At 40.2% G+C, this 24,597-nt stretch overlaps 2 protein-coding genes and 2 non-coding genes across 4 annotated transcripts; 3 read left to right on the forward strand and 1 right to left on the reverse strand.

Moving 5' to 3' along the window:
* The first annotated feature begins 437 nt into the window (after positions 1-437).
* On the forward strand, positions 438-519 carry trnas-cga (transfer RNA serine (anticodon CGA)). The gene has a single exon. It is a non-coding gene; the product is annotated as a tRNA-Ser (tRNA).
* A 973-nt stretch (positions 520-1,492) lies between these two features.
* On the forward strand, positions 1,493-1,574 carry trnas-uga (transfer RNA serine (anticodon UGA)). The gene has a single exon. It is a non-coding gene; the product is annotated as a tRNA-Ser (tRNA).
* Positions 1,575-3,930: 2,356 nt separating this feature from the next.
* rps6 (ribosomal protein S6) lies at positions 3,931-8,332 on the reverse strand. Its single transcript, XM_062387794.1, has 6 exons — positions 8,240-8,332; positions 7,498-7,629; positions 5,888-6,098; positions 5,384-5,530; positions 4,435-4,592; positions 3,931-4,063 (listed from the first exon to the last, which is right to left on the reverse strand). Exons 1-6 carry the CDS (start codon positions 8,243-8,245, stop codon positions 3,968-3,970), a joined length of 750 nt encoding a protein of 249 aa, XP_062243778.1. The 5' UTR covers positions 8,246-8,332; the 3' UTR covers positions 3,931-3,967.
* A 2,336-nt stretch (positions 8,333-10,668) lies between these two features.
* On the forward strand, positions 10,669-23,852 carry acer2 (alkaline ceramidase 2). Its single transcript, XM_062388983.1, has 6 exons — positions 10,669-11,095; positions 11,462-11,576; positions 14,398-14,539; positions 15,257-15,394; positions 20,148-20,285; positions 20,917-23,852. Exons 1-6 carry the CDS (start codon positions 10,982-10,984, stop codon positions 21,101-21,103), a joined length of 834 nt encoding a protein of 277 aa, XP_062244967.1. The 5' UTR covers positions 10,669-10,981; the 3' UTR covers positions 21,104-23,852.
* The last annotated feature ends 745 nt before the right edge of the window (positions 23,853-24,597 follow it).

Below are 24,597 nucleotides of genomic sequence, written 5' to 3' on the forward strand. Positions count from 1 at the left end.
CTGTTGGTCCGTGGTCTTGGACCTGCTCTCAGATGTAGTGCTCGTGGTCTCACTGTAGATGTTCACAGACCAGTAGTCACAGCAGCAACAGCAGCAGCACCAGCAGCAGCAGGGCCCCAGAAGGAGGTGTCATTTCACACTTGTATTCCTAGAAGGTTGCATCCTTGTGTTGGCATTAAAATCCTTGTTCACTTTGAATCCATCCTGGAAGGTCACCTCCGTGGTTAGTGTGATGTCAGTGTGCTGCAGACATCAGGCATACTGTCTGGTGGCGGGACGTATTGTGGTGGGGGGGGCTTGTTTGATGCAGGAACTGACCGATCACAGAGATTCCTCTGGGTGTGTTGGACTTGATACCTTCACTTTTCAGATCCCGATCCTTCAGAATCAGAGTGGGTTGTACAATCAGTATCTCTTTAATTTTGAGAGGATTCAGAGCTGTGATGGCCGAGTGGTTAAGGCGTTGGACTCGAAATCCAATGGGGTTTCCCCGCGCAGGTTCAAATCCTGCTCACAGCGATCTAACAAACAAAAGCTAAGTACTTGAGAAGTGAGGTAGATGTGAAGTCTGTCCCTGGTCAATGAGAGTAGCTTTATGATATTTGGCAGTTGTATCAGTGAGAGGATCTAAGGATTTCAAATCTCAAATCCTGTTCACAGTGAGCATGTCTCTGTCAGATTATCTGAATAAACCATTTGGCTCTATATAACTGTGCCTGTACTTCTGATAGTTAATAATCATATTCTCTACATGCTTTTGCTGCATCTTCCTGAAATGATACAAGCTGTAGTAACTGTTCATCAGCTCTGATGTTTATTTGATCAGCATCTCGTGTGGATCTTTACTCAAAGCCCACCTGGTTGGTATCATCTCAGTTGGTGCTGCGGGAACCAGGTGTGATGTGTGTGGGACATCTGGTTTGATGCCGGAACCCACTGTCTGACTGAGAACTGACTGAAACCATTACACATTCCCCAAACTGACCTATTGGACCCCGAAATTTTTATCTGATGCAGCCCGGTCCTTCAAATTCAAATTCAAAACAAATTAGTTTGTCCCCGGAGGGCAATCCTAAAGCACATAGAGCATGTTAAGACAACAAGTTGAAACAAGAAAGAAAACTACAATGACATAAGTGCAATATCCATGGACAGTTTAAAATCAGTGCAGTATACTAATTATATAAATAAAATCTAAGACTATAAAGTAAGAGTAGTCTATGTGACTGATTGTACGAACTTAGATTAATACTGAATGATTAAAGAGGTTGGGTTGCATAGAGGTAAATAATGCAGACATACATGATGTACAGTTAAAGTGAATGAAGAATATATGTAAAGGGCCAGGTAGCAGCAGCTGAATAACAACTGTAGCATATGAATCAATATATATAGAGAGTTTCAAATGGGTTATTTCTTCCCTTATCAATCTCAGAATTGCCCAGATTTACACCAAGTACATTAACAGCCAGATCAAGAAACTGTTTTCAGAGCTGTGATGGCCGAGTGGTTAAGGCGTTGGACTTGAAATCCAATGGGGATTCCCCGCGCAGGTTCAAATCCTGCTCACAGCGATAATGTCTGTGTCAGACAGTCTTTATTATGAATCAGACTCTGAAGTCAGATGTAATTTGTTAGGGAAATAATGTGGATTACATGACTTGAGATAAACAAACATGCAGCTTGATACTAATGTTAAACACAGTTATAACGAGGCTCAGCATCAATGATGCAACTGTTTGGTTCCTCTGTTATATTGTAAATTCTCTGCTTCAAAGATAACCTTGAGATAACCTATATAGTGATTTGGTGCTATTTCAATACATTTTTATCTGAGAAGCATTACATTAGGAAAAAATCTCACCCATCTTATCTGACCAGCCTGGCCCGGTTGTAAACATCCATATAAGAACAAGAAGGCTCTGCCAATCCATTCTCACAAATTCTTCATGATACATTAGCCTCATTAACCTATAATGGTGCAGACCTTAAAATGTATAGTGAAACGTAACAGTTCCCACATACACATTAACTTGGTAGGAAGTATTTTTAAATATATATTATTATATATAGTTGAGATTTGTTTTTGCACTTCTTGCAGTCGTCCAGCAGATGGTGCAATTGCCAACTAGCATGAGTTTAATTAGACCCCGCCCCATTCGGCTGCGTCGAGTATGTGGCGAGAACAGTTGAACAGGTGACTACCATGGAGTCCACGGTGAGGAGTGATCGAGTCAGTACCTGAGCGTAAGTCATACTTTTCCTCTGCATCAGCGTTTATGTGGCAGGATGATCATTTCAATTTCAGTCTTGCACCCATTGCACTGATTTTCCACCTGTAGAAACCATATACTGTACATATATAGAGGTGGAAACAGGCCGATGAACAACCACCAGGTGAGAAAAACAAGTATTTAAGAAACAAAAATGTAAACATTTCAGCACAATTATTTCTTTGAATATTTTATCTACAAATGTCCAGGATGTGTGGGACCTCCAGTTTAGTATGAGATATAATTAACTAATACAATAAAATCTAATTAACTAATAGAATAAAAATAAAGGTTGGTTTATTTTCCAAGGCTTAAATAAATCAATTGTCTTCTTGCTTTTTTGTAGATTTTTATGTTTCTGCACCTACCATACATTAAATGTATAATTTTCAGTATGCCAAATTATAAACTTTCAATATTTCACTTATATTCATTCTACTGGTCTGAGCTCAAGGTGATAAATGAGAAATCAATGACATGACACCAGCCAAATTTTCTGCAATTTCTTTTATTTTAGAAATGTTTGCATATTTTGTAAACAATGAGAGAGCAATGCAGTTCAACCACCCACGGTCAAGGGCCTGGTCGTATCTGGAAAGCAGCTTCACGGTTACTCTGGCAACACGCTGTCCCACCTTATTGACTACAGACCAGTCAAAAAGGATCTACTGGTGTGCCATCAGCCCCACATACACCTGGTTTCACAGGTTAACACGTTACCTTTCTTGATGATGACCCAGTTGAGAAGGCGGAGATTGGCGTCAAAAGAACCGTTGAAGTTCACAGCGAGAAATGTTAACGTTTCAGCGCAATTACTCTTTGGATATTTTATCTCAATTTCCAGGATGTGTGGGAACCCCAGTCGTATGAGATTAACTCAATACAAAGACAAAAAACGACAGTGGGATATTGTCCAGTTATTTTAAATATGGTGGCTGTTTTTTTACTTTTTTGCAAATTTCTGCACCTACCATTAAATTTATCATTTCAGTCAGCAAACTTACAACCTTTCAATATTTGTCTAATATTCACAGTGTATTGGTCTGAGCTCAAAGTGTTGAAAAATGACAATGAATGACACAAGCCAAATTTTCAGTTATTTCTTCTTTTATTTTGTAAACAATGAGAGAGCAATGCAGTTCAACCACCCACGGTCAAGGGCCTGGTCGTATCTGGAAAGCAGCTTCACGGTTACTCTGGCAACACGCTGTCCCACCTTATTGACTACAGACCAGTCAAAAAGGATCTACTGGTGTGCCATCAGCCCCACAAACACCTGGTTTCACAGGTTAACAGGGAGCACTTAACCTGTCTTGACGATGATGTTGAGAGCACGGAGGTTGGTGTCCGTTGAAGTTCACAGTGAAAAATGTTAATGTTTCAGGGCAATTACTCTTTGGATATTTTATCTCAATTTCCAGGATGTGTGGTAACCCCAGTGTGGTATGAGATTTCATTAACTCAATACAAAAACACATTGAGATTGGGATATCGTTAAGTTCCTTTCAATACGCTGTCTTTTTGCTCTTGTGTAGATTTGTGCATTTCGGCGTCTACCATACAGTAGATTTATCATTTTAGTCTAGATTAATTTCCGTGTTCTAATGGACTGAACTCAAGGTGTTGAAAAATGAGAATGAATCACACGACAGCCAAATTTTCAGCAAAACATTGTTTTATTTGTCTGTGTGATTTCACTTTTGGCTGGACTCTGACTTGGATGTGGATGCCCTCAGAGAAGAAAGACGGCGCCTCTTTGCGATCTGTTCTTGGCGCTTCTCCTTGGCCTCCTGTTCGCAGGAGGAAACGTGTGTCAGCAAAGGGTTTCAACACAGAAGCTGTTGCACCCAAACAATCTTAAAATGTTCCAAGTATATCTAAGCTTTGAATTATAAAATTAATTAACCTGGCAAGATTTAAGACCAGTCTCACAAAATGGGATTTAGATTTAGTGCAGTAGTTGCGATGTTGTGTTAACAATAACTTCAATTTTTTATCAGAGCAGTTCAGCTTCAAGTTCTGGCAGAGTTCGAACATGAATTCCAGCTGGACTCAGTAGAACAGATGTTTTTTTAAAGAAATATTTACTAGATCTGTTCTAGTTTTCACTGATATTTACATTGTGGATACAAGCAGTGCTAATAAATAAAGGGTGACATACCTTCATCCTCTTGGCCAGCAGCTTGGCGTACTCGGATGCCTCCTCCTTGTTTTTCTGGGTGCGCTGTCTCTTGAGGGAGATGCGGCGGCGCTTGTGCTGCAGCACACGAGGTGTCACCAGTCTCTGGATCCTGGGAGCCTTAGTTCTGGGCTTCTTGCCTGTAGAGGACATGGAACATGCAGTTAATCTATGGTGCAGTAAATGCCTGGTGTGGTGATGAGGTTTGGGAAGTGATCTTATTAACACAGGCGATGATAAATAAAGAATGTCACCATACAACTTGTTTTTTATCTAATAACACTGATCTTGTTTCAACAAACTTTGGCATCATGGAATCTGGTCAGCAGTAAACAATTTAACTTAACACTCAAGTACAGGAAGCCTTCGTATTAACAATGCTTCCAGTGTTCTATCAGTTTGCACAACCATGAAAATCCCAAAGGGAGAAAACATTTGTCACCACTGTACATAATATAAGTACATGGCCTTCATCACACTAACCATGTATTGTGATAACTGAACAGAGTTTATTTAATATGAATGAATGCTTAGAGGTCTGGGTGCAATATAAGTAGTTCTAACGACCTTGGATTGTATCAACATGCAAAAACTGATTCAAGTATTTTGGACTTGGTAATAAAAAGTTCAAGACACCTACAATTGATAAATATGCAAGCTTTACATTTTCAAACTAAAAGATTGTATACAATTTCCAAAGACAAACTCTTTCTATGACCATTTCCACCCTCTGCTCACTTTTTTTACATCCTTCAGCTCAATTTGGTCTCTTTTTAAATTTGCATCCTCTGGTTAAAACACTCTGTGGCACAAAATGGCAGCAAGCTTCAGTTTCAGTCCAATCCAGAGTCGTACTGTCTAACATCAGTGATCCTTTAGTTTAGACTTGTAGGTAGAATTAGAAATAGGAGAACCACCACCAAACTCTTACCTTCTTTAGACAGGGGTCTCCTCACAACATACTGCCTCACATCATCCTCCTTAGCCAGGTTGAAGAGCTTGCGGATCTTGCTGGCCCTTTTAGGACCCAGACGGCGAGGGACGGTGCTGTCGGTCAGACCGGGAATTTCCTTCTCACCTGAGAACAACCAGGTGAAGGGCATGTTGAGTCCATCACGTTGAGAACAGACCAAGATAACTAAACATTACCGTTGACAGCTCGAACGTGTCTTTAATAAGTGTAATGGTCATGATAGATAATCAACTATGGCTAAATATACTCATAATACTTTGCTATGCTTTTGTAAACCATGAGAGAGCAATGCAGTTCAACCACCCACGGTCAAGGGCCTGGTCGTATCTGGAAAGCAGCTTCACAGTTACTCTGGCAACACGCTGTCCCACCTTAATGACTACAGACCAATCAAAAAGGATCTACTGGTGTGCCATCAGCCCCACAAACACCTGGTTTCACAGGTTAACACTGAACCGTTACCTTTCTTGACGATGACCAAGTTGAGAACGCTGAGGTTGGCATCAACGATGCAACCACGGACAGACTTGCGCTTGCGCTCGCCGGTCCTGCGGGGGCGGTAGCAGGAGTGGCCCTTGCTGAGCAGGAGGCGCACACGGCCATGGGTCAGCACACCCTGCTTCATGGGGAAGCCCTGCTTGTCGTTGCCTCCGCTGATGCGAACCATGTAACCCTGAAAAAGTACAGAAAAACAAATTCTTATTTCTGCACTTTTGCATTTTGGCTGACCTTGACACAAAAGCTGCTTTCAGACGTGCACTGAACTCAGTATTATCTGGAGGGGCTGTAGGTAAGAGGGCAAATGTCTAGTAAAATCTCTGGAGAATCTGAGTGAGCATGTTTATAATGATTCTAACACAACGGATGCAAAAGGGATTTGTTCCTGAGTGTATTCAACACCAATGAAGATCAGTTTGGATGATTACGGTGGAGGTGTTGTGAGCAAAATCACATGAGGTCTGCAGCAAACTGTCTACCTAATGTCTGCCTCCTTCATGCCCACCCGGGCACCACTTCAAACTGTCCAACTCTTTTCCCATGTCTAAAAGACAAACCCAATTTTGCAGAGATTCCTAAAAATGGCTGCAGACTCGGAGAGGACCTACCAAATTAACAACACAAGTTTATGTCAAGATAAAGGCTGGGAAGTAAAAATGCAGTTAAATGATCAACTATCAAATATTATTAAGTGACTAAAAGAAACATGAAATTGACAGCGTGGCAACTGTCGACCGAGTTGCCCTACAATTACAGGAACGGTGGTTTGCCTCCCAGCTCCACCTGGTAAATCCAGAGAGTTGACCCAGAGGTTTGTTTTGAACACAGACGCATTCACAACAGCATCAATTCCTCAGTATATCTCAGGTGAGCGCGGTGGATTAGCAGGTAGAGTGTGACGTATTAACTGAGGTGCAGAGATCACATGATTCTCCCTCACGCACCCCAGTGTCAGCTCTCATCACCACTAACTCCTGGCATCTTCAGTCTTCCCAGTCATATCTGGTTCACCACTTTTGGAACCAGAGATATGTTTTCTTTTTGCATCTGTCATGTGTTAGAAACTCCTTCAAGTTGCTCAACGTTAATCGACCCTTCCTAGATTTCATTAGACATTAAACAAGGAGGCCAGGCAGAGAAAGTCAGCAAAGACGTCCGAGCGCCTGACTCTGACATGTGCGTTCACTCACTTCCTCTGGAGAAAATACAGAGGGACTGCACAGTTCAGTGCACGTCTTAAAGCAGCTTAGATTTGAACTTACGAGGGTAACTAGAAATTTGATGACGGGAGGAAGGGAATTGAAAGAGTCATGCTGTTGCGACCAGTCAAATAAAGTGACTGACCACATCTGGAGCAGCTCCACTGGTTTCTTTAGCAACACGCTGTCCCACCTTGTTGACTACTGAGCAGTCAGAAGGGTCTACTGGTGTGCCATGCTGAGTTACACAGGTACAAGATGATAGATCAGTGCAGCTTCTCACTGATGCAGGTACCATGGACGTGGCCGATTAACAATATGTCACTCTTCCCAGGTCTGACTGACAGTTTGAAGACACCACGCATCAGTGCTCACCTTCCACTCATCTCCCAGGGGGTCAGCAGCCACCTCGGTGGCCATACGCTTCTCGTAGAAGGTACGCAGCTTGCGCTCATCGTCGACTTCGATCAGCTTCTGGCAGCCAGTAGCGGGGAAAGAGATGTTCAGCTGGGGAGAGAAATCAGACAGGTGAGGTTAGTAAGCAAACTTCCATTGAACTAAGCTCCACGTCGGCCATGACAGGTCACCATGCAGGTGGCTAAAGGTAGCAGAGTGTACCGTGTAATTACAGGCAGGTTGGGTGGAGATAGTGGCGGAATTATAAGTAAGATAACACGGACAAGTGATAACTACATGTATGGGTTAGTTTGAGTCAGAGAAGCTAGCAGGCTAGCCGAGGCCTGCTAGCTTCTCTGCCGGCTACTAGCTAAAAGCCGGCTAACCATAGCTCTGAGGGCTGCTAACAATAATACAAATTTGCCGACATATTTAAACTCAACCGCGGAGACTTGATCTGCTGTTTAGCCACTGAGCTCTGAGTTATCGCGGTAAAGTGAGACTTGGGCTCGGGGCACATTTCTCTCCGCGCTCCGCCATGTTTTCCACCGCTCGCTTGCGTTAGCTCTCATCACAATCAAAGCTCATCCTCGGTGTCAGAGCCCGGGATGCTCCATCGCACGGATCCGATTCAAAGCTCACACTCACGGCTTTAATCACACTGGAATATTTCAGATAAAGTTGCAGTGAGTAGATACATAGAGATGGAGAAACGCTGTACCTTCATTTTGCCAAACCGACCCTACAACGGTCCGCCACGGAAAAGAGGCCGGATATCCGTCCCGAGCTCTCTCATAGGCCCGACGAGTTCTCGCGATAACTGGCTCCTTGTAGTTTTCTGCTGTTACTCGAGACGAAGGTTATAGGACAAATTATAAAGCTCTAAAAATCAGCGAATGAACTATTCATCTACTTTCTCTATATTCATATTTAAGTATGACGAATATTGAGATTTTGTATGCACGTGCTAAATTATCCGGTTAATTTCTAATTAGATAGATAGATAGACAGACAGACAGACAGACAGACAGACAGACAGACAGACAGACAGACAGATAGATAGATAGATAGATAGATAGATAGATAGATAGATAGATAGATAGATAGATAGATAGATAGATAGATAGATAGATAAAAATAAAATGCTCCTTTCTGCATCCCACAATGGAGAGATTTGTTGTGGTGCAGCAATAATAATAATATGGATAGTCAAAAAACTGACACTGGTAAACGTAATAAATAACTAAACCAGCAATATAAGAGCAAGGAAGTATGAAATAAATAAATATAATAAACATGATATACAGAATTTAAACAGAATATATACGGTAGAATTTTATAAGCACATTAACCATTGGATTCCACAGAGAGGAGTGAGTATAAATGGATAATAAATGTCGTTAATAAGTAATATCAAACATAGAAAGTCTCCCATCTTTCCTTTCAACACTTTGTTATTGATGTGTGAATCATTTAGATACGGAAGAGTAGAAGTCATGATGGCGCCTCCCTGTGGAGAGATGGCAGCACAGCATCTGGTCCAATAGGCGCTCTGTCTCCAAACAGCTGATCTCAGACTCTTCCCTCCTCTGAACATTCCATCAGTCACTTTACTTGTTGTTAGTTTAATAAGATGTTTCAGTACTGGAGGAAATCGTTGTGTATTGTTTATTTGTTTGTGTTTGTATTGTTTTGTATTGAAAAGGGGTTTCACTTCGCTCAAAGTCTGAGAAATAGAATGTGTTGAACTGATTAGTCTTTTGTTCTTTATCCCTGAAAGTGTTATCATCTTGTTTGTTAGTGGATCTCTGGACTCTATTGTGTCGTTCAGACTTTGTCTTTTTCTCACTACGTTATATTGCATTCTGGGTGTTTACAGACAAATGTTTGTCTATACAACATGACAAGTTTCTTTGTGGTTGGAGTTCATTCAACGTTAAAGAAAAGTTTCTACAGGATCTCTACATGTTGAAAAATAGTCACTGAATCACTAAGGGTCATATTTTATATTGTATCATGAAATTAATATTGTGTGACTAGGCTGACAGCATGCTGTCACTACCAAGGATTTAAAAGTCAATAAGGATTGAACAACCATTGTTGAAGAAGTGGACTCTTGTATTTTCCATAAAGTAATAAATTAAATGTTTTAAGTTACTGTCATTGGCAATGTTTGTATTTCCAGAGTCCAAATTCCATTTCGAGATTATAAAAATGTGAAATGAATTACATTTGAAGTTGTGGATTCTGATTGATCATTATTTTAATGTTTTTATGTATCCGTGTTGATTCAGGCTGATGAAATGATTGATGTACTGATTCAATATCTTTATACTTAATGAAAAATATGAAACCTTGTCTCCCTGTTCTCATTCTCCAGGTATGTGACTCCAGAGCTGCACAATCCAGAACTTCTACTCGGCCATTTATTATACATTATTATTATTATTGTAACTTTTTACTTAATGATACTGCTTTTGTTGCTTCTTACAAATGATGTGCGGTTCTGAATCTTTTATTGTACGGGTGATATAGTGCTTAAATACAACATTAAACTCTTCCTGTCAAATGTCACCAAGAGTTCATTCAATCAATTTATGTGATGCCATAAAAATAAAATGCAATTAAATTGAGTGCCTGGTATGTGTTTAATACAACAACAACAACAACACTGGCGCAACATGTCTGTACTGTGGCCGGTCTGGCCTCCCCCATAATTATGATAAATTAGGTACTATAAGAAATAATTTTTTTATCTCTTTCATCACAGTTGCGGAAACGGGCTCCCATGAAAAAATGTGCCCAAAGACTAAATAGATAAATATTGTATAAGCAAAACTCACTTTTACACATTTGGACGATTGTTAGTATTATCTCAAAACCTAAACCAAGTAGATTCCAAACTTGCAGCATACAAATGACACACTAAGTCATTATTTTAAGATAGCAAGTCATAATAATAACATACTCATTCATTTTGAGAAAAGTTTGTCACTATAACGACTTGGAGGATCTTTATTTCCTTCATCACAGTGGTGAACCGTGTATCAATACATTCAACAAGACGTTACATAAAGATAACTAATCTACAACGTGACATCAGCGGCTGCGTGGTCACGTGTGTGTGAGAGGAACACGGAAGCGGGGAACCATCTTGCGGTGGCTGTGGACTCTTTGCTCAGCTGACAGAGCGGAGCGTCACGGTCACGAAGCCCGGAGACTGTGCGGAGCGACGGCGTCTCCACTATGCAGCTCAGCCTCGGTCCCTGCGGTGTCTCGCGTTGCCCCGTGCACGATACGTGTCGGCTGTTGCACCATTGCGTTTAGCCGGAGCTCCACCAGCTCCCACAGACAGACACTGGGAGGATTCTCTCCGGTTTTTTTTTGTTGTTGTTCATCTCCACGGCGGACGGAGGACCGCTGTCTCCCGTGCACGGTCCCCCCAGTCACAACTCGTCCGGACATGAGTAACGTTAATCTGATTTTCTGGGACCAGTTGCAGGCTGGCAGCTCCGATGTGGACTGGTGCGAAGGCAATTACCTGATTTACCCGAGCATCGCTGAGTTTTACAACACGGTCGGTTCTGACGAGTCGAAGCCAACGATCTTTGTGTTGTTATTGTTGTTGTGTTTTGACAGTTTTGTTTACAGCTTCTTTATTTCCTTTGTGCCGCACTGCTGCCTCACTCTTTTTCACAGACGAGCTTTGAGGCTCACTGACCAAAACATGTTAGGATGCTTCTCAGATTCAGAATCACACTGTTCGCATCAGGTTTCACATTTTTTCCTTTTCTGCATTTCAGCTGCACGCACACACACACGCACACACACACTCACACACTGGTCAACTCTTCTGACCAGCATGTTGTCACGTGTGAGCAACATGTATGAAATGTGTTTATGTTTTTTTCTGCTCATTGCTTTCCTTTGTTTATCATTTCAGATCAGCAACATTTTGTTTTTTGTTTTGCCGCCCATACTAATGTGCTTGTTCCACCAATATGCAACACATTTCAACAGTGGGATTTACCTCATATGGATTCTGCTTGTTGTGGTCGGTAAGTGGACTGACTGTGTTTATTGTGTGGTGACCTCTCGATCTTATAATGTGCAGCTGTATGCCACTCCTTCTGCTTCATTTACCATGAGTAGCTATTAAATGTATTTATACTGGTTGACAGAAACATTTAATAACATATATGGTACCCAACTATCATATGCAAGTGTACACTCATGAAGTTCTACCAATCTGCTCAACTAAATGCACCAACTCAGCCAGAAATTCTCCTTTTGCAAAGTTTCTTATGTTAAAGGTTCACTGTGTAGGATTTAGTGACACCTAGTGGTGAGGTTGCATGTTGCAGCTGAATACCACTCACCTCCCGCTCCCCTTCGTAAGAGAACCTGTGGTAGCCTGCAGTCGTCATAAAACCTCAAAAGGTGTTTAGTTTCTACAGTTTGGGATAGTGTAAAAGCATGGCTGCCTCCGTAGAGAGGACCCACTCCTGATGTAAATATAAAGTATTTACATATAAAGGGTTCATTGTTTGGTAAAGAAAATAAGTCGTACAATTTAGATGAATCACACTTGTGAAGACATCACTAGTATTATTTTATATTACATTTTTGCCAATAGATCCCTTTCACACAAGTGTCATTGTATTTAGAATATATATATTAAGAGGTTTTGACAGATTTGGATTTTAGGGAAATAATGCCAATTCCAACATTAGGGAGAAAACAAATTCCAATATAGAAGTATAGGCAGATGTTTATTTAAAAAAAAGTCAATGGTTCCTATGAAGTCGTTATCAAACCCTAAGGACAAAGAAGTATTACTGAGGCAAAATATTTAACAGTTTAAACATAAACTCAATCATGAATAACTACAAAAAAAGGAAACACAATACAACGAAATATATTCAGTACTTGAATTTCTTATTTAAAATTTAAACGTGAATGTACATATTTTCTTTATTGTATATTCCTTGAACTAAAGTTTTCATAATGGCAAAAAACAACACTGATGCATGTTTGTCTGTGAAAGGCATATATCTGATCTATTGGAAAACCGAATCATTTCTTGGGCTGTAATTGATTTTATTAATTTAAAAAATGTATCAAGAAAAAGTTATTAGCTACAGCTGTAGCTAATCACTTTTTCTGTATATATATGTATTTTGGCTGCAGGCTATGCAGTCATATATAAACTAACTTTAACGGGAAGCTTTAACAGCTTTTATTCTCTAAACAAAATGTTTTCAGCGCTGAAGACCTGAGTCATGCTCTTTATGTAAATATTTGGGGTATGCAACAAGATAAGTAAGCTTTCAAATGGACGTGAACTAACCTGAACCTGTTTGATTCCTTCTCAGTGTGATCACTGATCTTGGCTATAGATGTTAAACAGGATTTGAAAGGAGACATGTGTGGGACCACGCAACATAAAGTTTCAAAGACTGGGTCTGGACTAAATTCACTATTTGACATCTCAGCCACAGATCAAGTGCTTGCGACCGAGTCAGCATGCAAATTTCTATTCCGCTGCCACTCAGTATTTTGCCAACATCCACCAAGGTCAGCTCTCAGGAGCAGTTGAAAAGGATTAGCATTTAACTGACTAAGCCACAGACTCTTTAACTGAGGATCAAAAAAGAGTTAAAGTACTCTCAAACTGGGATTTGGACCTTTACATTAAGCTTGTGTGTGTACATTAATAAAACGTTTGAGAGTAGATACACAATTTTTGCATCAGTTCTCGTGGATGAGTCTGTTATGCAAATTCTATTCAACTGTGGCTGAGATTCCCCCCCCTTGACTGAGGTCACGTCTCAGGAGCAGGGGGACGTGTGTCAGGTTATCTTTGCTGACTGAGTGTTTTCCAAACAGTGCCAGGGGAACCAGGCAGTGTAATCTCTCTGTGCTGCTGTTTATTTACATCTGATCTGCGAAAACCTCCATCAGGCTGATACATGATCCAACCGTACTTTAACACAAGAAAACCTGCACATGCCCACACATGTTGACAGGCTGAAAATAATGATTATTTAATTTAATAATATGATTATTATTATCGGATTTGGTACGGCTTCTTAGGAATCATTGCATAATTTTAATATAAAATTTTTTAACCTCATGTAACTGCCATCAAAAATCTTTATAGCTTGGTAGGACTAAGACATTTGTTTTTTTAAATAATCATATTTACATGCGAGAAGTCAGAACAAATGATCTTTTTCATTTAACTAACAAAAAGTTATGGCAAATACTTGTTACTCAGTTCTTCCATGACAGTTTTCTATACACTTCTGTCTGGGATCAGAAGTTGAAATGTGTGACTCTGGTGCAGCGGAGCCTGTTATGAAAACAGATAGTGCTGATAGTAAGACGACTGTTGGATAGTGATAAGAGAGAGGCAGTGACGGCTCTGTCCCTCCTCAGCCTTTTACACGGCTATACTAAAGCTAAGGTCCAAGTGACTAGTTGAGATTAGTTGTTTTCTTTGTTTCTCTTAGCTCTAAACAGCAGACATTTCTCAGGATTCGCTCTCTGATCTGCTTTTGTTCAGAGGATGACCCGCTGCCCCTGAACTCAGTTTTCTTCCTTACACATTTAATCTCCCTAATGTACGTTGTTTTAAATTTGTACTCTGTTGATCTACTTTTGTTTACAGATTACATTTATAAAATCTCCACTGGTTTGGTTACTTTCCCATTTGATAAGTGGAATTAGGCACATTTGGGCTGTACTTTCAGCTGTTTTTTGGTTACCCTTTTCAAAGGATGTTGTTAAATCTCATTTATCAAGGCTCATTAAAACACTGAACAACTGTCATTGTTCTGATTAACGCTTGTTTGTTTCTGCGTCTCTTTCCACCAGGTATTGGATCGACATATTTTCACGCCACCCTCAGCTTCCTGGGCCAGATGCTGGACGAGCTGGCCATCTTGTGGGTGCTCATGTGCGCCATCGGCATGTGGTTCCCCAAGAGATACCTACCTCGGATGTTCAGGAGGGATCGGTAAGTCGAGTCGTATGATCTTGCCTCAACATAATCATCTTTAGAAGCTTGACACTGGCATTTGAGTGTGTAACCGTGTTATCAGAGGAGGGTAACTTCCAGGACAATGTCTGTCTGCACCAATGCATTGTCACGGTTTCAAACTACGTGTGCTAATGTGCTATATATTTACTCTCAAACTTATCACAACAGCAGCTGATTTACACAGACTTGAATGAATGAATTCAGATGACGACTGGAAAATTTAGCTTGAGCTCTGATGCAGTTCAGACTTCATGGCAGATTCTTCCACATTTTCTCCTCAACCCAGTGTCATCTTTAATATCAGTTTGAGCAGATCAACTGTGATTGGTTTTGAGCAGGTTGATCTGCAGGAGCTCCCTGTTGGCCTCCACTGTGTCATATGATGTGTCCACTGCTGTGGCTCTGCTGTTTAATAATAGGCCTGTCTAAGATAGCTGACACCCGAAAAAGCGGCATCACATGTCTTTACTTCTCTTTCCATTGTCGCGCCCATGTCTGCTCTCTCACTTCAGGCCGTCACTGAAATGTTCCACAGCCTCTTGTAGCTGCAGTGATACTCGTCTTTTATCTGGAGGAGTGTGTCAAAGGGCTTTTTGAGTCAACACTCCTCCTGTTGCACAATGCTCTTCATATCAATGTTGATAGAAGTGCAACACTGCTGCAGATTCAGATTTCTTTGGCTTCTTTATCTAGGTCAAGGTTCAAGGTGGTCATCGGCATCCTGTCAGGGATCACCACAGGGTTGGCCTTCGTCAAACCTGTCATCAACTCGGTGTCACTCATGACACTGGGCATCCCCTGCACCGCACTTCTCATCACTGAGCTGAGAAGGTTGGTGAAAAGACCTGCATCAAATATAACACTTATCCTTCAAGGGCCACAGGGGGCTGGAGCTTGTGTTGGTGAAACAGCAGAGGAGGGTTTGAGATGTTGAGGGTTTAATCCTGATGCATGAACACCATACAACAGAGTGGTCATCATCTTTAATTTCACAAGGTTCATAATGATTTTAGTGATTTTTAACGTTTTTTTAAGTTTATGGTTACAAAATTTCCAGAGCGTAAAGCTTTTTGAGTATCTACTACTTAGTTTCAAAGTAACATTTGACTAAATAGATTCACACATAATGTAATAAGTATCAGTTACCTGAACATCTGAGAGTCCATCATAAACGTTATGCTTTCTTTCACTTATATCTACATACATGGTGAAATATAGGTGTTTAAGCAACAGTACTATTCATGCACTTTGAGTGGGATATTTCAGATTAAGCTGATATAACTATTGTTATTCAATCTTTTATTCAAATATAGTTGGTTATTTAAAAAACAATTACATTTTAGATCCTCCAGTTTTCTCCATTATGACACAGAGGTATTCCCTTGACTCCTCATGAGAGCAGGTCATATTTATCAAGCTAAAAATAGTTCAGTTCCCGATACAAAAGTTAAATTACAACTAAGTTCTATGTAAGAGGGAAACCCTGTTTGATTTGGTTTGAGTTTACATTTAAAGCACAACAGCAGCAGGTTTCTGAGTCTGTGATTTCAAGCTGTCTGTTCGGCCCAAACATCGGCTGCTCTTGATGTATTTGTTACTCTAACAAGCGTCAACATGTTAAAGTGTTTACGGTCATTTGGGGCCTTTTGCACAGACATGGCCTAATGACATGTCCTCATCCCAAGCTAATTATAGGGCTGCAGGAATGTGCCTGAAAACACATAAGACATTCCTGCCTATCATTGTGTTTGTGAGCGTGTGTGCGTCCAACACTTTCCTCCATCCCGGCAGTGCGTAGCCATGCTCTGTTGTTTCCGTTTCCCACAACCCTACTCACCGCCGCCGGTCTTCTAACCTGAAGTCATCCATTGTTCGACCTGCTAGTGACTCTTGACGTTGCTGCCGGTGCCACTTGGCTATTGACGTTTTTGTTCTGCTAAGTGGGAGAGAATTCCTATGGCCCTGGCTGATGGACTTTTGCCATCAGAGCGGACCGGCTATACTTTTTCTGTTTGCTTTTTCTCTTACTGTTGGCCCCTGTTCAAGGTACTTCCAGCTGGACAAAAACAACTTGTGTTTAGGACATCCATCAGAAATATTACATTAAGCTGAAGTGTTGAAGCAATTAAACCAGTCAATGCTCGGCTGCAATATATGAGTGATTCATAAAGGAAAAAATATGATAACAAAACCAAGTGGTTATGTCTGAAAAAAGTTTTGTAAACTTGACAGCAAGGTTTATTCTTACATTGGCATGCAAGACCTTGGGTTTTCATGAAGCTGCCATGGGTTCAGCTCTGACCTCCTGTGTGTCCTTCCCCGTTCTCTTCCAATTGCACGCTTGTTCTCCGGTCAGTTCAGATGAAATATCTGAAAAAAGATATCCCATGCATGGCTCCTAAAAGGCTAAAAAAACGGTACAACCAAATAATAAAAAATAAAAAATGCTGTATTTATAATCTTGTCTAATTTGACTTACACAGTTATCCATTCATATTTACACACGTCTTCATGTGTACCTACTGGTAAATGTACATGCTATCTTTTTCAATATAATTTATATTCATACCACCTATGCACAGGTTTAATATAAAAAAACAAAAAACCTTTTTCTGTATTTTGTGTGAAAGGTGATTTCAGTTTTCAACTTTGAAAAGACACAGTTTTTACTTATGTTGAAACTCAAAGTAGGCATCTGATGGCTTTGTGTCTAAGACGCAAAAAATAATTGTAAAAGGTCAAAGTTGTTCAGTTTATGTTTTTACCACAAAGAAAATTGTCTTTGAGAGAATGTGGCTTGTTACAGCCGTTCGTTGAGTGACGTTAGCCTAACCAAAGGAAATGGTTACCGCAACTATGTCACTTGAGTTTAAACAAGCTATAATTACACTGTTTTAATTTCACCACCACAAGGCATCACTTCACTTTCTTTCTTAATTTGCCAGTAAAGAGCGGCGGCATCTTTAGCTTATTTGAAAAGTTTGAGACAAGGATCTTATGGGGCTTCTTCCTGTCCATTCCCCAGAGTGAGGGAAGCGTCTTAGCAGATCTCCACCCAAAGACGGACAGGCAGGCAGACTCAGACAGGCAGGCAGACACAGAGAGACAGACCGGCTCACAGACAGGCAGACAGACTGACTGACCTTTCCTTTACTTATCGTCACCTTTACTGGTCAAACTCTCCATCACATTCCCTCACTAACACTGTTTTCTGAGGAGAAGGTGTCATGGTTCTTATCTAACATGCTGATGTTTGAGCTGAAATCGTCTCAGTGTTCCAGACATGCAGCCGTGAGGAGAGGGTTCTGTCAGCAGGAAGAGGTGTTGGCTGAACTGTGTAAATGGAAAGTCAGTAAATAAGGTCAGCCTGATGCTAAGACAGGTCTCGCTCCCATGTGACCATAGAGCACCTCCAACACTTGACGTAGAATATAACAATATTGATGACCACTCAGTAGTTTATTTCCCTCTGGGAAGACAACATCTATCTTTTGCACTTCCTGCTGCTGTGGAGAAGCCATGACACCCATCTTTCTGCTCCCTCTCCGGACCAGTAATGTAAGGAAGCTGCCTGTTTGGTTCATTAACCGACTTGACTCGACCTTAAGCGAGACCATGTAAGAAACGAAGATTCAAGCAGGACATTTTACACATTAACTGCTCTGTACATTTAACTGAAGTATGAAGCATGTCCAACACAGGGCCTCTGTGCCCCTGAGCTAGCAGCCTACATGGACATCATTGGCTGGAGTAGAGTTACAGCAGTCTGTGACATTGATGTGACCAATGTACTGTTCCCTTCCACCTGTGTGATATAGGTTTAGTAAAGGTCAGTAGCAGCTACTTGTAGTTAGCCAGTTGTCTGTGGGCCCTGTGAGCTCCTCTCAATGGAAAGACACGCTTCACCTCCAGGCTGCTGAAGATCACATCTTTTTTTATCAGTAGTATCACATAGTCGACGTGTTTTCCAGCTGGATGCACTGGAATCAGTTTACACATTTACACAGTCTTCAGTCTCATGTAGTGAATTGCTCACTGTCTCTCCGAGACGCAGCTGTACTCGCATGCAGAGCTGAGGTGGATAAAACACAAGAGAGAGGACCACTTTGGATCAGATTTATTCTTGCTTCCATTCACATATGCCGGGATAGGCCCGGCTTGTGTGTGATTCACAATGATATCTCTTTGCTCGTAGTGACAAACTCAGGATTACCACCAAACGCTGCTCAGCTTTGTTTGTCTTTTTCCAAGCTTTGTCTGAGAGGAGGTCCACAGAGTCAGACTTAAAAACCTTTGCTTGAAACTATCATACTTTAAGATTTCCCCGGCTTCTGCAGCAGAGTGACATCATTCTTGTTTGTCTGAATCTTATTGTGCTGTAAGTGCTTTCTGGAAAGAGTTGGGGCCGTCTCCAGAATCCTCTCCCCTTGAAACAATGGTGACCCAAATTAAAGGCTGCTGAAATGCTATGACTTCATCAAATGCTCTGTCTTAAGGGGACAAACTGCGTCACGGTGACTATTCCTCTGCTGTATCATCACTCAGTTTAGTCCCTGTCTTTGTTTTGGCACTCTGCGTTCGTCTCAGCTGTGCCCCCGTGTGTAAGGAGGACAGGACTAAGAATAGTTCATCAGCAGCACCCAGGATTAGCTCAAGTATCTCCAGGTCAGAGCGGCGGCCACTTGGAGATGTTTTGGAGGTCGACACAAATGCTCGTCACTCACAAATCGTTCAGGTCAATAATCTCATCTAAAGATAAATGTGCTACATCTACAACCCAACACACTGGTATGGACAGCTCAGGTGGAAATAACTAAAGCTCCCTGTACGCACAGTGGTCAACACAGTCAGTAACACATTTGCTCTTCATCAGAAGCGTATAGAAAGTGTATTCTGAAAGAGACCATCCCCACCCAATATGAATATGGAAGGCTCCCAACGCAACAACAATGTTAAGCACAACATTTATTGTATCTCAATTTTTATTTTATTCGATTTTAAATTCTCAAAAGACAATATTGTTCATATTAGATATTATTATTGCTGTTATAGGTTAGAGGTATAAAATGTATCAATTGTATATTTTAACGTCTGTTAAGCAATTTAGTTACTTAACATACTAAAGTAGTTCAGCATGACCTTCTATTTTAATTGCTGTTTATAGAGTGTGAATTTCTGTCAGTCTGATCTGATCTAGTCAGCAACTAGCTGTCGAGCATTTAAGAGTGAATGAGCCACGTCCAAGTAAATGGAGAGATACATATGTATTTACAGCCAATCAATCAGTTTTGGTTTTTCAACATGTTTATATTTAAATGTTGATTAATTGTAAAAACATTCCAAAATATATTTGAATTCTTCAGTTCAATACACAGATTATATATTTTTATTTTATATTAATAACATCTGTGTGTGCTGATGTTGCTTTTTGAAGATATAATAATGCAGCAATATATGCAAGTCTGCTCTTTGTTCTGCAGTGTGCATGCGCAGGCGTGTGTGTGTGTGTGTGTGTGTGTGTGCGCGTGTGTGTGTGTGTATTTTCAGAGTTGTGTTCTCAGTGTTCTCCCCTCGGTCCCTGCAGATGTGAAAACCCTCGTGTGTTCAAGCTGGGCTTGATCTCAGGGATGTGGTGGACGCTGGCTCTGCTCTGCTGGATCAGTGACAGGATCTTCTGTGAAATGTGGTCATCCGTCAACTTCCCCTACTTACACTGCGCTTGGTAAGCTCACTGCCACCTCACCACTGTATGGGGCATCACCAGATGTTGTGTTATGATTGTTTACTGACAATGAATGCACTCTTGTGACCATAAAAGGGAAATTCATATTTATTATAATTTTAATTTTAGAAATTTAATTTACTATAAATAGAAAAGCGTAATAAATATTAAAACCAAATCATATTTTTAAAAAAAAAATCCTAGACATTCAAAAAAATGCTAGACATTTTTTTAAGTTTTTTTAAGTCAAATGTCCATTTGTCTTTTTTAAAGGACGTATAGCGAAATGAGTGAATCAAGCAGTCAATCTCAGGCCTGACTATTTCCACCTTTGTACTGCAGTGTACCTGTTACATATTATGTGTTACATTCACAGTTTAAACTTGTATGTCTGATTTATTCCTATGTTACCATTGTGTAGAGTACAGTAGCGTAGTAGTAGTAGTAATTTAGAGGAACAGAGGTGAGTTTTCCGGGTTTAACAAAGGAACTAAACACAGACTAAAATAACCTGAAGAGAAGTAGATTGATTCTGTCGACACTTTTCATCTCACACCTGCAGACACAGATATATTTAGCAAATCATTCCTCACACAGTCTGGTTCATTCAAGCTCCTCTGGCTCTTTACAGGCACATCCTCATATGTCTGGCCTCCTACTTGGGTTGCGTTTGCTTCGCCTACTTTGACGTCGCGACCGAGGCCCCGGAGCGAGGCCCCGTCATCATGTTCTGGCCAAACGAGAAGTGGGCCTACATCGGCGTGCCCTACGTCTCCCTGCTCTCTGTCCACAAGCGGTCTGCCGTCAAGGAGACATAAAGTGAGTCTGCAGCTCAGCGGGTTGTGCTGCCACACCTCTCACCAGGATGTCTTCAAAACAGCAAGGAGACTCAATATATCCCCCGCGGTCGTGAGAGGGGCCGACCTCCACCGGCGCTCTGGTGACCGGACGATGTAGGTGATTCACACATGGGCCAACTGAGAGGATTCATCTTATCCTTGTTCCTTCCCTGGTCCAGTCTTCATTACACTGCAGTGTTTATGCAACTCAAAGAGCAACAGGTGTCACAAAATAGCTGTTTTCAGACATGAACTCCGGAGGATGTCCGCACAATTGGTTTCGGACTTTCTCCAGAGGTTTCCTTTCACACATGAACAACGCAACTGAATTCACAACACCAATAGAGCGACGCAAGAGGTTAACTCTGCTGCAGAGGTCACAAATCTTTGTTTAGAGCACATCGACACCGACCCTTATCACTAAAAAGCTCTCCTGACATCTTCGTCGTCGTCTTCTGTGTACGTGGTGCCAATTTTTCATCCTGAGATATCTTGTATTTTTATTTTTTTTTTTTATTTTGGCATCTGTCGGGTGTTAGATACGTCATCGACACACCTGCTCGCTGTGATCTCACATCGGCTCACTCGCACATTCTCTAGACTTTTCACCAGGGGACTGGCCAGAGAAACTCCAGAGCAAGTCCAAACTCCTCTCACTCTGTCATATAGCCCCTCTGGAGAATGTCCGGAGATTACCCGGAGTTCAGTGCATGTCTGAGAGCAGCTAACATGACACACAGTCACTTTCTACACAACACAATATCAAAGCCAAGAAACCTTTACAATGGTCGACATGCATTCTCAGGCTCTGCAGGAGACATTTTGTACATTTTTATATATTAACTCACAAAACCTCTTTATAAAGTGTTATTTTTGCCTTTATGAACATAAATATAGCATCTCATAGGTGCAGTCAGGCCATTAGGGAACTATAATCACAAACAATGTAACACTGGATTCAGTAACTGTGATAAATGCATAGTGCATTAAAACTCAAGGCGTCAACAGGCTAGAAGATGTTACAGAAGTGTTATGAGAAGGTCATTCACACAGAGCCATGTGTATTTCTAATACATAATGGCTTCATGCTGTTGAACCTGCCCTTCGTGTCGACTGGCATTTCCATGGGAAAACTCAGAAACACAAACGGCTTCTCTCTAGTCTGGGTGTGTTTTTCTTCCAGCATGCCACAGTGATTGTTTGCGAAAGTATACGAGAAATGTTTAATATATTCCTTTGTATAAATATTTTATTAACAATGTAATATCTAATTATTTTCCTATGAAAAGCATATTGTAGAAGTATTACTCAATCAATAGGTACCCGCTGATATTGGCCAAAATCTAAAAGAACCAGAATGTGAAATCGGAATGTATTCAAAAAAAAAGAATTGACAAATCAAGTAAAAACTCTTATTTTGCACAAGATGAAAAATGTTTTTCAAAGCCTCTGGGTAAGTTGCATTAAGGAACATGGTCATTACAGATATTTACTCAAAGATTAACTTGCTAATGTACAGATGTGAATGTTGATTTTTTTTTTCTTCACCTAGACATCTAATTTCTTCCACTGCTCTTCAGGGTTCCAGGCTCAGTGCATTTTGCCAAAAGTCATTGAAACTATGTAAATTGTGCAAAAAAGCCTTAATCAATCAGGATAATGGATTACTGGCAAGTGAAGGTTTGTGATGTACCGTAAACTGTTTCATGTACAAGGGGAAATACAGTGCATTGGTTACAGTAAAGCACTTTATTTGTAAAGCACTTTGTAACTTAGATTTTAAAAAGTGCTCTATAAATAAACGTATTATTATTAAGTAGTACAGTTAGCTTATTGCAGGTCGAATAATAAAGTTAAGCTTTTATTACCTCTGACCCTTAAACGAAAACTATAACATTGCCCTTGGATTAAAAAGTGAATATATTCTTTATGTGGAATTATAAAGGGAAATATGTTTGGATGATTCAAAGCAAAACCAGGCTCACTTCACCTCACACCATTGTTGTACGTGTTGTTCTTAAAAACTGCCTCAATCTGTTAAACTAATATTGTTTCACTCCTGTCGCCCTGCTGAGGCTTCTGGGAGTCCAGACCACTTAGATAGTGTGTCCTTAAATGAAGGGTTATTATTACACTTTATAAAGAAAACTACCATTTTATTTTTTCTCAAGTGACGTCCAAAGCAACTTATATTTTTGTAAGTGAAGTGCAGCCAAAATCAAAGCACCGGCCTTAATGGTGAATTATTTTAATATTGTACTATTGCTACCTTTGTATTGTCAAACATTGTAACAGTGTTCCTTTTTTTTACTTTGGATCTTTTTGGACAATATTGACAATGTGAACTAAGTAGTTGTGCTGCCCGAGAATAGTCCTTGTTGGTGTTTTTTTTGTATGCTAGTATAAACAAGTTGAGAATTAAGTGAGAAAAGACTTGGTGGGAACCGAGGTGTCTGTTTAATGGTGCCCACTGCATTGTGATGTTTGTCTTGGCATGAGGTATGATCACGCTCACCTAACAATGAGTCGTCTTTTTTTATGTACTTGTGTGTAAATCTCTTCTTTTTTTTTCTGCTTGCATTGACAGTACAGACAAACTGCACAAATATTTATTTTCATAATTTATCCTGTTTTATAAACAAGTATTTGTAATAGACTAGAACATTAGTTATTATTTTGTTTTATGCAATAAACTTATATACTCAAACTGACTATTGGTGTTTTCTCTACAAATCCAACACAATATCGAAAAATAATTATAATGCATGCTTAATAATATTTACAATGAGTTTTATTGCTTTTTGTATTTGCATGAATTGATATGGAATGACTCACGATGGTGCTGCTGACAGTGTTTGCCACTAGGGCGCAACGTTTTCAGCTCTGAGAGCCAGAAACACAATGAACAGTATGAGTATGTGAACACTGCCCTACACAGCAGAATGTCTCTGGAATCCCACAAAACAACTTACATATACACAAACTTCTACCACATACTGTTTATGTGGACATAAATATGTATTCACTGTGACCAATCATGAAGTCGAGATTTAATTTTTGTATTTATTTTGCACATAGAACATAATCGTGATTAATAAAAAAGCAGAATACACATTAAATCACTTCTTTATTTATATTACTATTTAAAAGGAGATGTTATCCAACTACTAAAATATATAATCATGTTTATAATAATCAATACAAATTTATACCAATGATAAAACCCAATGTTAAATTTGACTGTGGAAGCAGCAGTGAGGAATATAAAAGCAGACGTAAACATTAAATCACGTCCTTATTTATATTTTATTTGAGGATCATTGAAAATAAAATAAAGAAATAAGAAGGTGTTATTTCACCACTAAAATATGAACAGAGAATAAACAGTTTTAGTCCAGATTGTGAAAGGTTTAGAACTGTATTATGTATGTAATACTCAAATTATTGAATAGAAATTTTATTTTATATTTTTA

This window comes from Platichthys flesus, chromosome 5, assembly GCF_949316205.1.
Source record: "Platichthys flesus chromosome 5, fPlaFle2.1, whole genome shotgun sequence".
In the NCBI taxonomy this organism is placed as follows: Eukaryota; Metazoa; Chordata; class Actinopteri; order Pleuronectiformes; family Pleuronectidae; genus Platichthys; species Platichthys flesus.